Source organism: Aricia agestis, chromosome 10 (genome assembly GCF_905147365.1).
Source record: "Aricia agestis chromosome 10, ilAriAges1.1, whole genome shotgun sequence".
NCBI lineage: Eukaryota > Metazoa > Arthropoda > Insecta > Lepidoptera > Lycaenidae > Aricia > Aricia agestis.
This window is the reverse complement of record NC_056415.1, coordinates 12,960,479-12,976,989: the sequence shown is the minus strand read 5'-3', so window position 1 is coordinate 12,976,989 and position 16,511 is coordinate 12,960,479. Positions and strand designations below refer to the sequence as shown.

Below are 16,511 nucleotides of genomic sequence, written 5' to 3'. Positions count from 1 at the left end.
CTAGAAGTTTTTTGTTTTTCTATAAGAAAATGGCATAAATCCTGCACTATCAAGGAAAAAAAGTAAAAGAAGAATAAATTCTGTGGAATAAATATAACCTCCAAAATATTCTATTACACTGTGAATAAAAATAAGTTCAATTTGTCATTAAAAATATGTTTAGAAACCTTTTTTTATAATTTAATATCATAGTTTGGAAATCAATTATAAGACATTAAACTAAAATATATTTTTTACTCCTACAGCAAAGCTTGGCTGTGATCTCAATCTCACTTCTTTAAAGTCCTAAAAACTTTTATTATATCATCATTACAAAATGGTAAGGGTTTCATTCGATATAATTTTATTTTTAATTGATTTTATATGCATTGCAACACAGGGTTAACATAAACATTTCATTTTATGTGATGCCAGGGCCCGCACATATGTGCAATGTGTGCAATGCACACGGCCATCTTTAAGGGCGCCAAAACCAAGGGCCCAAAAAATTTGCCTAAAGGGGCGCTAAAATCCTTTTTTGCACACTGGCGCCAGTAGCCCTTACGGGGGTCCTGTGTGATGCTGCAAATGTTCTATCAGAGAAGTTGATTCATAGGCAGATGATGGACGTACAATAGTTTGGTTGAGTTGTATCAAAACCAGCTGATAGATCGCAACCTACTATAGGTTTACCAGAATTGATGGCAAAAAGTGAGAAAATAAATTGACTCGAGCAATACCGGGGCAATTGAAATAAAACATTCCTTTTTTTTCCTTATAGTGGCTGATTCTGTGTGTTGATCATGCTAATATAAAAATTTATCCAATGATCGAGGATATTTTTTGAAAATTTGCCATCAGATTCTAGTAGACTTATAATTACTAATCCAACGAAATGATGTAGATCCCTCAACTGCCTATGAATCAATTTCTTTGATGGTACCTAACTTTATCTATAATTATCTTTTCCAGGCAAGAAATGCAGAAAAGGCTATGTAAGTTTTGTATAAAATAAGACATATTATAATACTTTTATATCGTTTTTAATATTATCATAAAATGCTGTGCAACTAAAACTTCTTTTCAAATAATTGCCTAGTTTTAAAACATGCAATTCATTGGATCAATTGCTTCTTTTATATTGTTTAAACTTAAAATGCTATACTTAAACTCTCTTGATATTTCAGGACAACATTAGCACGATGGCGTGCAGCACAAGTACAAGAGGCCGGTGGACAGAAGGAACGCCGGCCATATCTAGCTTCAGAATGCAATGACCTACAACAAGCAGAAAAATGGAGACTACAAATTGTTAGAGAAATTGCAAAAAAAGTTGCACAGATTCAAAATGGTGAGTTTTCCCTGAAATATTATTACTGACACATTTTGTACACCTTCATACAAAGATATTATGGTGTCCATAATGTTTAAAAAAAATAAAAATGATAACATTACTTAAATAAGTTAATTTTGTAATTAGACTAGCTTTAATTATTCAAGCATATTATGCAAATTAAATAAATGTGTGCTTGAACAGTTTATGTCTATGAATGATATTAAAATTTAGATTGTAATGCACTAATTTAAAATGGAACAGTCAGTATAAAATATGCATTGAAGAAAATCTATATGGCTATGACTTCAATTAGTTTTTTCATGAACAATATAATTCACAAAATGTAATTTTTTAAACATTAAATAAGAATTTAAATTGCACAAGTATGGAAGAAGAGACAGCAAATGTATCTAAATCACCATCAAAGAGATCATCTCCAATATTAAGTATACCAAAGGATCCAGGTTTATCCGGGATAATAGAAAATTTGAAATCAGCATCGCCAACCCTTAGTGCTCAATTTAATAATAAATTATCGAAAACACTATCCATCCCAGTCGCCACATTATCTGGCTCTCCAGATAAAAGATCTATTGATATTCCTATGCCAAATGTGAGAAATTCTGGCGGTCACTCTGCTCAAAGTAATAAACTAGTAAAGGATCATTTGGAAGAGATCAAAGGAGTCAAATCACCTAGAAAGAAATCTTCACCAGTCCCTAGTATAACAAAGGATCCATATGTTTATGAATTGATGGAGAATTTTGGAATAGCTTCGCAACCACCGAGTTCTCAATCCAAAAAAACCAAATCACCTAGCAAACGATCGCCAGTCACAGTATCGCCAGGTTCTCCCACTAAAAGATCTTTAAATATTTCCATACCAAGTGTTAAAAGTTCATCTGTTAAACATGATTCAATTGGGAACACAAATAAAATAAAAGAAAACGAGAAAGCCTATTTAGGCAATGAAAAGTCTAATGAAATCAATCTCCTAGAATCGTTTTCCAAAATTGAACCGAAAGGGAAATTGATAAACGACCAAGTCGATGAACTAAATAAATCTTTAAAGGAACTGTCTAAAAACCTAGAATCACCCCAGTCCCCCGCGCTACAAAGTAGCATAAAAAAGATATCCGATATGAGCAAAACTTTGACGAACGAAGCCGAGGCGCTAAGGAAGTCTCTGAGATTGTTATCGAAGGACCTAAGTATTGCCAAACAGGACCAAAACGATGCTGACAGTCGTCCATACCTTCTATTCCTAATCGAACTCATCATCAATAGTATCAACATGAAATGCGAATGCTTCGAAGTCGATTGTATAAATTTAGTGGTGACTGCAGAATTTTTGGGGAAACCACCAATAATTCTATACGACAACTCATTTGAGGAGGAGGATGACCTCAAACGACTGAACATGGGCAAGTCGGCGCTTTTCGCAATGACCTACGAGAGAATACGTTCCATTAAAGACTTCACCATCAAAATACAAGTGACGAAGCAGCCGCCTTGCTCGGACTGCGTAATGAAAATTGCCGAAGCAAATTTAGATTATACTGATGAGTTCAGAAATTTGCGGGAAAAGTTGTGTACAAAATGGTCTCAAGAGAAGTCGTCTGACAATTTGTCGTGTACAACGTCGATGCCACTAAAAAGGAATCTGCACTACCTGAAACATCGGGGAGATGATGATTGCGAACCGATAGGAGTAATAGAAGTATCGGTCAGAATGTCTTTTCTTGGTGAGGAAATCACAACAACTTTTTGTGGTTCCAAAGGCAAAGAATCACCTTTGAGAAAGAATGACGATGGCGTTAGTCTATGCACGTGCCAGGACGTGGAAATGGACGTCCAGGGTAATGTTTTGTTGAATGAGGATGTGCTGGTGAAGAAGAAGTACAAAGACGCTAAACCAGAAAACTGTAATGTACCAAATGATCGTACGGCAAATGTTGCCCGAGGTTTGTAAAAGCTATTAAAGCGACTTCTTTAAAGAAAAAACTTTTAAATCGAGTTAATTTACTATTTTTACAGATGACACTCCAAGATACAACGAAATATATACCAAAATGAACGAAAACGAATTGAAAATAAGAGTTCCAAAAACGAAGCATTCGGAAAGAACTGCTAGATATGATAAGATACATGAGCTTTGTGAATGTGAAAGTACGGCATACAACACGAGCGATCAGATACAGTTTCAACTTCCGAAAGACCTACAACAAGGCACAAATAACACATACACATCTGATATCAAATATACTTACAACGCTTGTGATATATCTAAGGACAGAAGAATTGTTAATGTCACACCCACAAACTGTCCAGTCCCTGTAGATATGCGCAAAGTTGTACATCCTCTTAAAGATGTTTTCATCCTTAAAATTGGCAAAAAGCTGGAAACTGCAGACAAAAAGACCGACCTTGAAATAGAACTGGTCACTCCTAAAGGCCCAACGAAAGCTATTGAGAATGTTTCGCAGCAATGTAGTTCGAGCTTGCTATCGGGCGCTGCGGGATCGCAAAAATTAAAAAAATCTAAGAAAGGAAAGAAAAGTGACCACAAATTAACAAAAAAGAAGAACAAAACTAAAACTGTCGGAAAGCACAGCAAAGTTTCGGGACGCAAACACAAATAAGTTTATCAATGATTTACATGACAAAAATGTTTTAGAAAATCACAATTTATGAGAAGAAAATTTTAATAACATACAATAATAATGTCTTAAACTTTAGTTAAATAGTGGTTATTGAAATACATTCTACACGAGTAATATTTTTCTTGCTGTATTTCTTTTTGTATTTTTATAACTTGTATGTACACTTTAACAAATTAAAAACTTGTTAAAATGCGTACAAGTTATGTTCGTTATTCCAATAATATCTAATGAAATTTCAAAGTCAAACTTCTTCCCATTATCAGCCGGTCTCGGCGAATTTAGAATACGAGATTTGAACGACGAAATAAACAAGCTGATGCGTGAAAAGCGGCACTGGGAAGTACAGATTAAAGCGCTGGGCGGGCCCGACCACGCCCGCGTCGGTCCAAAAATGCTCGACCAAGACGGCAAAGAGGTGCCCGGTAACCGCGGATACAAGTACTTCGGTGCTGCGAAAGATTTGCCAGGTTAGTTTTCCTGATTAGATTTTTGCTAGTCCCCGGCATAATCCTATGATGACGTAAGGGCGTTTGTGCACTACACGTAATTTTACCGTCCGGCGTTCATAACTCTCACGTTGGCCACATAAATAAGGTAGGAAATCGGGATGCCGCGCCGCGCCGGATGGTAAAATTCCGTGTAGTGCACAAACGCCCTAAGGCGTTTAGACTTCCAAAACAGGAGGTTCTATGTTCGGCTGGCTATAGCGATTCGTGCGGCAAGGGTGCGCAATCTGCGCGTCAATGCTGCGGCCTGCGGCAACGATGTAGAGCGGCAATTTTGTGCTGAGCTATAACTTGTTTCCACAACAATAGTGGTCTGTGGAGAAGACCTTTTTAGGGTTCCGTACCCAAAGGGTAAAAACGGGACCCTATTACTAAGAGTTCGATGTCTGTCTGTCTGTCTGTCAGCAGGCTGTATCTCAAGATTGTGTATATCTATTGCCGCTATAACAACAAATACTAAAAACAAAATAAATTAAATATTTAAGGGGGGCTCCCATACAACAAACGTAATTTTTTTGCTATTTTATGCTCGATATAAATAATGGCAATAGGTAGGCACTTAAAATGTTCACAAAATACTCAAAGGTGACTGACTGATTGACATAGTGATCTATCAACGCACAGCCCAAACCACTGGACGGATCGGGCTGAAATTTGGCATGCAGGTAGATGTTATGGCGTAGGCATCCGCTAAGAAATGTTTTGATAAATTCCAACCCCAAGGGGTTTAAATAGGGGATGAAAGTTTGTATATAATAATACTTCTTAACGCGAGCGAAGCCGCGGGCAAAAGCTCGTTAATAATAAAATTTAAATAAAATAATTACGGAACCCTTCGTGCTCGAGTCCAACTCGCACTTGGCCGATATTTTAATTTTTTTAGATGTGTTGTTAGTACAACACATCTATCTGATAGTTCAGAGCAGTTTCTTCATAGGCTGATGGCGGACCTACGTAATTTGGTTGACATAATCCGCCCAAATGACGTAGGTCCGTCAACTGCCTATCATCATCAGAATCAATTTCTTCTATGGTATGTACCTACATACCAACACAAAACTTAAGCCTCTTTGTCTACTTTACCGTAAGAATAAACTACGACAGTATATTATAAGTTTATGGAATAAACCTTTCTATAGTTTGTGCGTTTTATGATGATATGCGTGACACATTATAATTGACAATAGTAGGGAAGATACCTTACAAAAATTAATCGATAGTTTAAAAATATCGAATCACTTCGTAAAGGCATTGCAATCGAAATTATCGATTTCGTACAGACATTTCAGTGGTGCCGGCGATTTAAGATGGCCGCCCTTTTTTAACCGACTTCCAAAAAGGAGGAGGTTATATGTTCGGCTGTGGAGTATTTTTTTTTTTGATTTGATTTAGATTCAACAGAGTCAATCTCTATTGACATAAGTTCCGTTTCATGCATAATATGACATTTTTCAAATGTTTTCGTAACAATAATTTTATACTCCTATTTCACAGTTAATATTTATAATTTTTATTAATAAGTTAGCATTTAGAATCTTTTCATTTTTATTAATTTACAATTATAGGAAACATTTGTTTTTGTAGATGGAATATAATTTATTACATTTAGATTTTTTTTTGTTTTCTTGTAAAAAAAACCCGTAGCAGGGAACATGAAAACTGTCACCCATATCATCTTAGAACGCACAAACTATAATAAATAAATGGTGACCATACTGATCTTGCAGGTGTGTTATACATACATATAACTAATTTAAAACTTTTCTGTCAGGTGTCCGCGAGTTGTTCGAGCAGGAGCCGCCGGCGCCGCCGCGGCGGACGCGCGCGGACCTCATGCGCGACGTCGACGCGGACTACTACGGGTACCGCGACGATGATGACGGCCTGCTCATCCCCCTCGAACGAGAGGCCGAGAAGGAAGGTGTGTTGCTGTCGCTTTTTAATGGGCGGGGCACACGTAGCAGCCTTGCGAGCTATTTTTGTCGGAAAAGCGTCAGTTCACGGGCTTTCTTTAGTAGATATAGGGATAGTAGGGCTATATGGGGTACCTAAGACCAAAGACTTCGGGCTTCAGAGTATAAAGGCCTATACAGACCGAGCGACCTCGTGAGTTATGTGTACATGTCGATGCGCCTACTGACGATTTTTAGTGATGCTCATAAGACGTCATAATATATTAGCACTAAAACAAATTATTAGTATTAATGCAATTTGTTAAACTCTTTTTAATATTGTGTAAATTTTGCAGCAATAGCGAGAGCAGTAGACGAGTGGAAGAGAAACAAAGAGGATAATGGTGAACAAGACATTCCAGAAGAAGAAAACATTTACCCAGAAGACGTGAGTTTCTATGTTGTTTTGCTATATTCTAATCTCGTTAAAAAGTCAGTGAATCGCTAATACGTGTGTCAAAATGGCTAGTCAAGTTGCCATTGCCCATTGACAATATTTCCTGGCAAGATTTTTAACTCTAAGACGTAGGTCACACGCACAGTTTCTCAACAGTTCAATCCATCAATCTGGTAAGATTGACGCGAAACTGAACGTCTAAACTCTAACTAGTTAATTGACGGACTGATCCTACTTTTACTATCTATTTTTAGCATGACATACTAAGTCCCGATTTCACCAACGACTGTTAAAGTTAATGGTCAAATTAGTAGCACGTTACCCTTTTCGTTTTTCATGCGAATGAAAGAGAAGACATGATATTTTAACTAGCTGTTAACACTAACAGACGTTGGTGAAATTGGGCCTAAATGTGTAACCTACGTTAAATATCGTAAATTATAACTTTCAGCCTGATGACAAGAGAATAGAAGACGAAGACGGTTCGTCCTCTATCACAGCTCACGTGGCGGTGCCCTCGCAGAAGGACATAGAAGAAGCCCTGCTCAGAAAGAAGAAACAAGAGTTACTGGAGAGATATGGATGTTTAGATGTTAAAATAGAAGAGAGCTAGCCCAATACAATTTTACGATTTCAATTTGCTTTTTCGCCTTGATCCCCCTCGCTTTGCTATTTTCTGAAAACAAATTAAAATCTGTGAAGCTGTTGACGTTACTACAGTCCTACAAATTATAGGACTGTAGTAACTAGTAACGTCTACGTGTAGGCTACAATGTTACGGAACTTAGATGAGTTTGTAGAGGGGTCAGGAGAGCGCGTTGTTTCTTTTAATTGGGAAAGGCTCGCTCGGACTATGTCGGACTCGATCCGGCTCAGTGTGGAAGGGGTTATATATCGATTAACATACCAATGGTGGTCAATACAAGAAACCAAATATTGCTCACATAATATATCCAGTATTTATTCAAGAACAATTCGGTTACAAATATGACTTACATGACCTTTTGAAGCAACAAGATATACATACAATTATTCAAATAATTATATTATCGCTAGGGCCTATATGAAGCTTCTATAAAAATATAAACTATAGCTGAACATAGGCTCTCGATATTTTGCTATCTCTTTCACCTACTTATGTAAATAGAGAAGACAATAAAATAATCTTATATCGTTCCAACCCAATATACATTACATACCAGCTCCATTAATAAGGAGAAAACTCTAAAAATAAAGGAACAAAATTTTTACTTCAACCTAGTAATAATAAATCTATCATATTCTGAATAGTCTTGCAACCCTTATAAATAATTGAATTATCAATAATTAAAAACATAAGACGAATATAATAAAACGAGGAAAATTAAATATTGAATTTTGATTTACACTAATAACAATCTATATGTAACACAAGTGAATTTTAGACGTAAATCTTAAATATGTTATAAGTTTTAGATTGTTCATTTATTTCTTTTATCACATTATTAATATTTATGATTAAATTGTATTTGTTATAACGATTTCGCCTTTTTAGTGTCGTAGACTTAAAGCGATTCATACTTTTTTTTAGAGCTTTTTCAAAAAAAATAAATGAAAATGGAATGTGAAAAATGTTGAAAGGATGTTACTACTTTACAGAATCTGTATGCAACAAAAACGGTAACATTTAGTGTATCCAAAATAACTAGGTAGCATTCATAATCATTTTTTATACAATTTTCGTTTCGATACAAATATGTGACATAGCCGTCAATCATAAACTACGTAAACTTAAATAATACAACATATAACTGGCTTTAACTATACTTAGAAAAGTCTCTAGAAGAATAAGTACTACTTCCAACTTTCATAAACTTCGAGCGCTAACAAGGAATTGTAATATTATGACGAATCATAATATGCGACTTTATACATTCTGTAATGGTTCAAACTTCAAACCACAAGTAAAGTCACAAAATTTCACACAAATTTTAATATTTTATACGCAGTTTTGTAACTTAGTTAAGCCTTATGTTTTGCACCCTATCTATACCTATCTTTATCAACGTTCTTTCATAATGTTGATCACTGGATACTTTAATGGCACCAGTGTGGCGCCATCAAGTGACAAATGATATATCTATCACTACGGCCATCTCGCTCGACACAATCTCAAAATCACCTTTCTGTTCAGTCCGATATTTACAAAACTCTTATCAAAGGGCAGTTTAATACAAAAAATATAACTAAAAAACCTGGCAAAACGTTCCGGCCTGAGTATACGTTTTTGTATGGCACATTGTTTAAGAAAAAAATTAGGTAAGAGTAAATTTTTTACACTTTCACTTCGGTTATCATTGTAACTTTTTACGGGTAAGTAGGCTTTTGCCATAACATAAAATATATATACCAATAGCGATAGAAATTTCAAATATTATAAAATAATAAAAAAAAATTGCCATAAATAAGAAATGGGCGATTCCATTATCGCGGGTGCAACATTTTGACGCACTTAAAACGTCCTACTGACAAAATAAAACACATTTATTAATAAATTATCTTTTGGAGGGATACATTTTAACTAGTTCAATCATAAATTGTAAATGAAAACTAAAATTAAATCTAAGAAAAGCCACAAAACATGTTTGAAGTGCTATCGCGGGTGCAACCAAATTGGTCCTCTATTAAGAACTCGGACGGGTTCATTTGTGAATACTGCTAATTTTGGAACTTTTATTAATTTATTAACCCATATTCCAAAAGTGTATAAGACAAAGAAATGATTTAACTAGATACAATTAATTCAAGTAATCAGTACTAGGAATTATTAACAATTTTCACGATCGCGGGTGCAACATCAGAATATCGCGGGCGCAACGAGTCTAAAGAAATTGAATTTATTCATAAGTCTGCGACTAATTTCTACATTTTTGATATGGAATACATAATATTATTAGTAAATTGTAATAATACTATTTAAAATTTTATTATTTTTTAATTATTAGTCATTTATCGATCTGAGAAAAGAAATCATCTAAATCACTAAAAACAATTAAATAATGTAACTTAAGCAAACCTTTTTCGATGTATTTGTTATAAAACCGAACTACAGCACACCTTTAATTCAAAATTAATATTTATAATTTAAAAGAATATGGGCGAATTATAAGTAAAAATATTTTTTTCAAAGAAAAATATTAAATATTAATGATTTTTCCTGTCATTTGTAGCATTTCTTCTAAAATATTTAAAAATAAAAGAATATAAATCGTCATTTTGAAACATCTGTTAAGTATTACATGAAATATTTCGAAAAATATAAAACACGATGTGACTCCATTCAAATTTTTATAAATCTTGTAATTACATGTAAAGTAATAATAACAAATATAATCTAACGTTATTGTTTATCTAAATAATATGAAATAAGACGAAAATCACTAGAATAGTCAAAAAATAATTTGTTGCATTTCCAATTGTACTGCTTCGATCGCGGGCGCAACCACTTTAAAGGTTCTGTTTTTTTATTAAAAATAATAAAATAGTTTGTTACAATGATTAATTCTAATTACCCTCACATTTCTCCTTACTTTCACAAAGTTTTAAATTATTAACAACATATTTTAGCGAGAAAACTAAACTTTTGTGCCTTTTTTATCGCGGGTGCAACCATGGCAATTTTCCTTTAATAATGTTTGAAAACTATTTCAAAATTTTTGTTTTTTTTTGCAACGAAATAGAAACTTATATTATGCAGTCAATATTATGTAATGAAATTCAACTTACTTCGAGATAGTGATTTAGAGTAAAAATGATCATGTGTGGCATAAGCAGTTTTTCTCGCGCCGTTAGATGATATCACTTCAAAATGCTTTAAATCATTCAAATTACAATTTTTACTCATAAAAGTTCTTTTGCTAGTAAATATACATCTTTTTATTTATAATTCAATAAAAAAATGTAACAAATGCTATACTTTAAAGATTCGTGTTGAGGGTCGTCTCTAGCGGAATCGCCCAAATATGTAGATGACTTAATTTTTTCCTGCACATTCTATACATATAATATTTAAATTTATTATCAACCTGACATTAATGCTTTGGTAAATAGTAAATACCATGAAGAGAACATATTATACATTAACAGATCTACATAAAACATGATCTAATACTGTTATACATAATCACAATCATAATTATTTCATAATCAATTTCATATTCTAAGTAAGTACGGTAATATCCAAATATAGCTTCGATTCTAGTTCTCTTCATTAGTACTGATTTACTTACAATAGATGGCGCCAGTATGAAATTACTTAATTTTCCTTTTTTTCTTTTCGCCCATTGCGCAGGCTATAGCGATTCTTTCGACCATACAGTCTTCTCGTTAGTCGAATTACTTTAGTTTCTTGAACAGAAACTTCATTGTTCATGGGCATAATTTTGACATTTTAACTTTTAAAACTCAATAAAAAAAGAGAATGTTATATTCATTAAAAAAAAGTTAGGTAATCGATCCATTGTGTCCATCAGATCCAGCTACTGGCGCTCATCGCTATGTAAATCAGCACTTAGGGCCAACCCACACGTACCACAACCACACGACATCGCAACGACAAAATGTCGTCGAACAGTGGTTACGTGTGAATGGTGTCGCTGCAGCTTTTTGTAGTTGCGTTGTGGTACCGACAAAATGCCGACGACGACGACGTTGCGTTGTCGCCAGTGGTTACGATGTGGTTACGTACGAAAGTCAATGAAACGGAGGGGGGGAAGAGCGCGGGCTATGTGCGCGCACTGTCGTTGCATCGACGCAACGTTGTGGTTGCGATGTGGTCGGCCGTGGTTGCGTCAGACAAGTTATCTGACAAGTGGTCGACAACGACTGCAAAATGTGGTACGTGTGAATGGTCCAGTTCATTTACAATACGAAATATACGCCCGACTACGTGGTGTGATTGTGGTTGTCGTGTGGTTGTGGTACGTGTGGGTTGGCCCTTATACTTAAGTAGTAGAAAGCGTTGAAATCTAAGCTAGTGAGTGTTTTTAATTGTATAACTCCATACCTATCTATTCGCATTAAGATTGAAACAGGTTCTGTTGTTTAGAATCATTCTCAAAATCGCTCCAGGCGTTGTTCAACTCCATGAATATCATTTTAGCTAAGTTCTCATTTGGTGTTCCCATTTGCTGTAACAAATTGGTGAAATTAACAATTTTTATATTAATTTCTTATAGAAATGGGGGTTATAGTTGAGTTCATGTTATATGTTTTATTAATAAAGATTTCATAATCTGATATATTTTATCTCCAGAGCACGGGTGGCCAACCTTTTTGACACTTGGGCAAAAATTTATTTAATAATAATAATAATATAATAATATCTATGGACGCTTTACACCACGTCAGTCTGGCCCCGTGCTAAGTACCTAAAGGACTTGTGTTACAGCATAGGTTACAGGTACCAGACAACGGAAATATATTTAATACTTTTATACTATACATATATTTAAGATTTTTATTATATCATACACATATTTAATACACATCCAGACCCGGGAACATTGAAAACTTTTTTTTGTTCCGTCGGCGGGATTCGAACCCGCGACCCCCGGCTTGAGCTACCAACGCGCTCACCACTGAGCCACAGAGGTCGTCAAAAATTTATACTCGTAGTGCGCGCCAGATAAGTCTGTCAAAATCGGATACTATTTTTTCCTATTAGAACTTTAATATTATGTAGATAAAGCATGTGTTGATTTTAAAAGTAAAATTTAAGATGTGTTTAGTTTGCTTTTTATGGAAGGTATGATAAGGTAATTTTAGTATTAACTTTTTTTACTTTAAAAGAATGTGCTCGGCTCCGCGAGCCACAAGGTAACAGACGGCGGCGGGCCGCATGTTGACCACCCTTGCTCCAGAGCTAACTTAACATGATATCTAAACCATGGGGCCTTATTCACTACGCATAACTCATATTCTGGCGCGACATCCAATAGACGCGCGGCTAGCGTTGGCCAATCAACGCGCAGTTTGTCTTCAAATTCGATTTGAACGGGAATTGTGAATTAATGTACAGATAAGCATGGATATTCACGATTTCCTTTCGACTCGGATTCGGAAACTTTACCGTGCGGCCTAGCACGGCAAGTGTTTATTAGATGTCGCGCGATAGTTTCCGATCAAGAGTATGTAAGCTAATCTTACCTTGTCTGGATGTACTGCGAGGCAGGCTTTCCTATAGTTTTTCTTGACGTCGGCGGCGGACACAAGTTGCGACATGTCGCAGCGCGTCCAACGACAGTCCTCCCATACCACCGTATGCAGCGAGCACAGCAACGCACGGATATTCGCCTTTTTACCTTCCGTCTGCGTATGAACAATATAACGCTTATGAGTGGCTGAAGCATAAATATTGGCCCACAAGGGAAGCTTGTCACACATTTACATTAGCCAAAATATTTTATAAGAAAGTGATGGAATATTTACTAACTCCCTTAGTTAATAAAAATATTTACACAGCAAATTACTATACAAGGTCTGCTTGTAATAAATATCCCTATTTTAAATACTTTGGGGCCATCCATAAAGTATGTTACACCTAAAGGGGGAGGGAGGGGGTCGACGAAGTGCGACATGGTGTGATAAGGGGTCCTAAGTATTGTGACGTCGTCACATTTTTAATTGAACAGTGAAATTAAAAATATTGAGTTGGTTAAATTTTAGAAAAATTGCGAATTTGTGACGTTACACTAGGACTGTGACAAGGAGAGGGGGGGGGCTAAAAATCATGAAAATATTGTGTCGTACTTTATTAATAGCCTCTTTTACCTACCCATTCATGTATCTTTAGTTTCTCAGGGTCCATTTCTTTGACCATCTCCTCTTTTCTCATGGCGTTGATAGTTTTAGGGCCCGTTTCGCGCTTGGCAAAATCGTAGCCCTGACTGCCGAGTAAATCACCAAATACATCCGCTGATTTCTTAGGTTTCTCTTCCTGAGGTTTAGCGGCGTCGAAGTGGGCACGACTGTGAAAAATAAGTCTTATTAGTTGAATAATTTAAATTCTTATCAATGATAGAGTATGGACACAAGACTCGCAATATTAATCATTAGGATTTCATTTTTAAGAAAAAGTACTAATTTTACTCATTGTATAAAATATAAATTAATATTCTTAGGCCGCGTTTTCACTAGCGGACATTTGTCTCGCGACCTAGTCGCGCGACATGAAATTTAAAATCTCTTAAAATGAAAAGATAATTTGCGTTCTAAAAGTTAGTCAATAGCTCGCCAAAATGGCCACACGCTTTTGACAACTAATAAGATCATACTATTATTGTCTTGTAGTCATTGCTTGTAACCTACAAGTGGAGGGGGGCTGATGGCTGGCTACCCCCTTTGTAATATTTAGCTGTCTCGCTGGTATCGTTTACCTGTAGTCAGGGCCGGGTTGGTGTGCGGGCGAGCGTGCGGGCGTGCCGGCGGCGGAGTGCGGCGTGTGCGCGGGGGAGGCGCGCGGCGAGGGGCGGGGGGAGGGGCCGAGCGGCTCACCCAGCAGCTCGGCGAACGGATCGCGCCGCTCGCTTGCTGCGTCTGCTGGTCGTGCTATAACATAAATAATATAAATTTAGATTCTAAGCTACTTTCAAATTATGGAAGAAAAAAAGGAGGTAATTTAAAAAGCTATTTTTTTTGTTATACTTAAACCTACTTAGAATATCAAAATCCATTGACACCTAAAAGATTGTCATGTCTGATCGTTGATTTTCGATCGCAGTGACATAGTTTAAAACACACATGTGCGCAAATACGGACGGACGGACGCACGCACCCATGCCAAAAAGTTTTTAGTACGCATATAATACCTACGTGCTTAATAACGTCGGCAAACTATTACAAATAATCGGCCAAGTGCGAGTCAGACTCGAGCACGAAGGGTCCGTAACGTTATAGAGCAAAAATAGGCCAAAATTTGTGTTTTTTGTATAGGAGCCCTTACAAACTCAAACTCAAAACTCAAAATTTTTTATTCAGAATAAATTTTTTCAAATATTCTCTGAACGTCGGGGCTACACAGATGCCTACCACCGGTTCGGGAACTAACCCGGCGAGAAGAACCGGCGTAAGAAACTCGCACGGGGCCATCTTTTTCTAAAAAGATGGAAAATTACAAAAAATATATTATAAAATAACAGTGTCATTATGACTAAATAAAATACAACGAGTGTACAATTATTATACATATTATAATGAAACAGCTCTGCAGGGGGCGACCTTATTCCCATGGTGTACTATCATTCATGAAATCAGTAACTTTATAGTACGCTTTGGTACACAAACGTTCTTTAACAACTTTTTTAAATCTATTAATTGAGAGATTTTGAACGATTTCTGGGATCTTATTATAAAGGCGCGACATTGACCTTTAAAAGAATTTTTGACTTTAGTAAGTCTAGTCACCGGAATTTCAAGCTTATGTTTATTACGAGTATTTCTCCCATGGGTATCACATTTTTTCGTGAATTGATATATATTCTTTTTAACATATAATACATTTGATAGGACATATTGAGAAGAAACAGTTAAGATTCCAGTTTCCTTAAATTTTTCTCTAAGTGAAGTATTACGGGCCAACTTGTAGATTGCCCGCACAGCTCGCTTCTGCAGCACAAAAATTGTATTTATATCTGCAGCATTGCCCCACAGCAAAATGCCGTAGGACATAATACTATGAAAGTAACTAAAATAGTAAAATACACTAGACGTGCTGTTGTTTCATCTGAAAATTGTCTAATCTTACTTACTGCATATGCTGCTGAACTGAGTCTGTCGGCCAACCCAGCAATATGAGGGCCCCACTGAAGCTTGGAGTCTAGTGTAATACCTAAAAATACAGCTGTATCCACTAGCTCCATAACATCACCATTTAAAAGCACATTGGTTTCCGTTTGCCTTACATTGGGCAATTTGAATTTAATACATTTTGTTTTTTTACTATTAAGTAAAAGATTATTAACACTAAACCAATGTACAATCTTTGAGAGAGCATTATTTACTTCGTCATACTCGTAAGTCATAACACGCATTAAGCCGTTTGATATTGAATGTAAGAGATGTATCATCAGCAAATAATACTATCCCATGTTTATCTTTAATTAAGAATGGCAGGTCATTTATATAAATAAGAAACAGGAAGGGTTCTAATATAGACCCCTGTGGGACCCCCATTTCAATTTTTGCACCAGCAGATTTTTTACCATTTATCTCAACCCTCTGAGTTCTATTTGACAAGTACGATTTTAGGAGGGCGAGTGCTGTGCCTTTTATGCCATAGTGACAGAGTTTCCTGACCAATGTTTTGTGTTGCAAGCAATCAAAGGCCTTTGAGAGGTCGCAAAAAACTCCTAGAGCATCCTGCTACGTCTCCCAGGCATTAAAAATACTACTGATCAATTCAACGCCTGCGTCTGTAGTAGACCGTCCCTTTGTAAATCCAAATTGTTTATTATGTAAAATATTATTTATATTAAAGTGCGTTAGTAATTGATTCAGTATTATCTTTTCATAAATTTTACTCAATGTCGGTAAAATAGATATAGGTCGGAAATTAGAGGGGTCCAACTTACTACCAGATTTAAAAAGAGGTAAAACTTTACTGTGTTTCATTAGATCAGGAAATACGCCACTTTTTATACA

At 35.8% G+C, this 16,511-nt stretch overlaps 2 protein-coding genes across 4 annotated transcripts in view; one reads left to right on the top strand and one right to left on the bottom strand.

The window, feature by feature from the left end:
• Window positions 1-28: 28 nt before the first annotated feature.
• LOC121730991 (pre-mRNA-splicing factor ISY1 homolog) lies at window positions 29-7,470 on the top strand. 2 transcript variants are annotated; one of them, XM_042120269.1, is made up of 7 exons: window positions 29-319; window positions 952-974; window positions 1,167-1,330; window positions 4,242-4,445; window positions 6,256-6,405; window positions 6,733-6,824; window positions 7,285-7,470. In XM_042120269.1, the coding sequence occupies exons 1-7, from the start codon at window positions 317-319 to the stop codon at window positions 7,444-7,446; spliced, it is 798 nt and encodes a 265-aa protein (XP_041976203.1). In that variant the 5' UTR covers window positions 29-316; the 3' UTR covers window positions 7,447-7,470. The 2 variants fall into 2 exon arrangements, with proteins under 2 accessions (XP_041976203.1, XP_041976204.1); XM_042120270.1 differs by lacking the exons at window positions 29-319; window positions 952-974; window positions 1,167-1,330 and adding exons at window positions 1,621-3,279; window positions 3,353-3,874.
• A 4,339-nt stretch (window positions 7,471-11,809) lies between these two features.
• LOC121730989 (cyclin-G-associated kinase) overlaps window positions 11,810-16,511 on the bottom strand; it is a 29,890-nt gene continuing 25,188 nt past the window's right edge. For both annotated transcript variants that reach the window (XM_042120266.1, XM_042120267.1), the window contains 4 exons: window positions 14,249-14,420; window positions 13,648-13,840; window positions 13,020-13,181; window positions 11,810-12,001 (listed from right to left, as the gene is read on the bottom strand). In XM_042120266.1, the coding sequence (XP_041976200.1) occupies window positions 11,891-12,001; window positions 13,020-13,181; window positions 13,648-13,840; window positions 14,249-14,420 (638 nt within the window). In that variant the 3' untranslated portion in view covers window positions 11,810-11,890. The remainder of the gene's footprint in view (window positions 12,002-13,019; window positions 13,182-13,647; window positions 13,841-14,248; window positions 14,421-16,511) is intronic.

Coding starts and splice junctions, on each gene's coding strand:
- LOC121730991 (XM_042120270.1), top strand. CDS start 1,701: ATGGAAGAAGAGACAGCAAATGTATCTAAATCACCATCAAAGAGATCA. Junction 3,280..3,352: donor TACGGCAAATGTTGCCCGAG/GTTTGTAAAAGC, acceptor CTATTTTTACAG/ATGACACTCCAAGATACAAC. Junction 4,446..6,255: donor TGCTGCGAAAGATTTGCCAG/GTTAGTTTTCCT, acceptor CTTTTCTGTCAG/GTGTCCGCGAGTTGTTCGAG.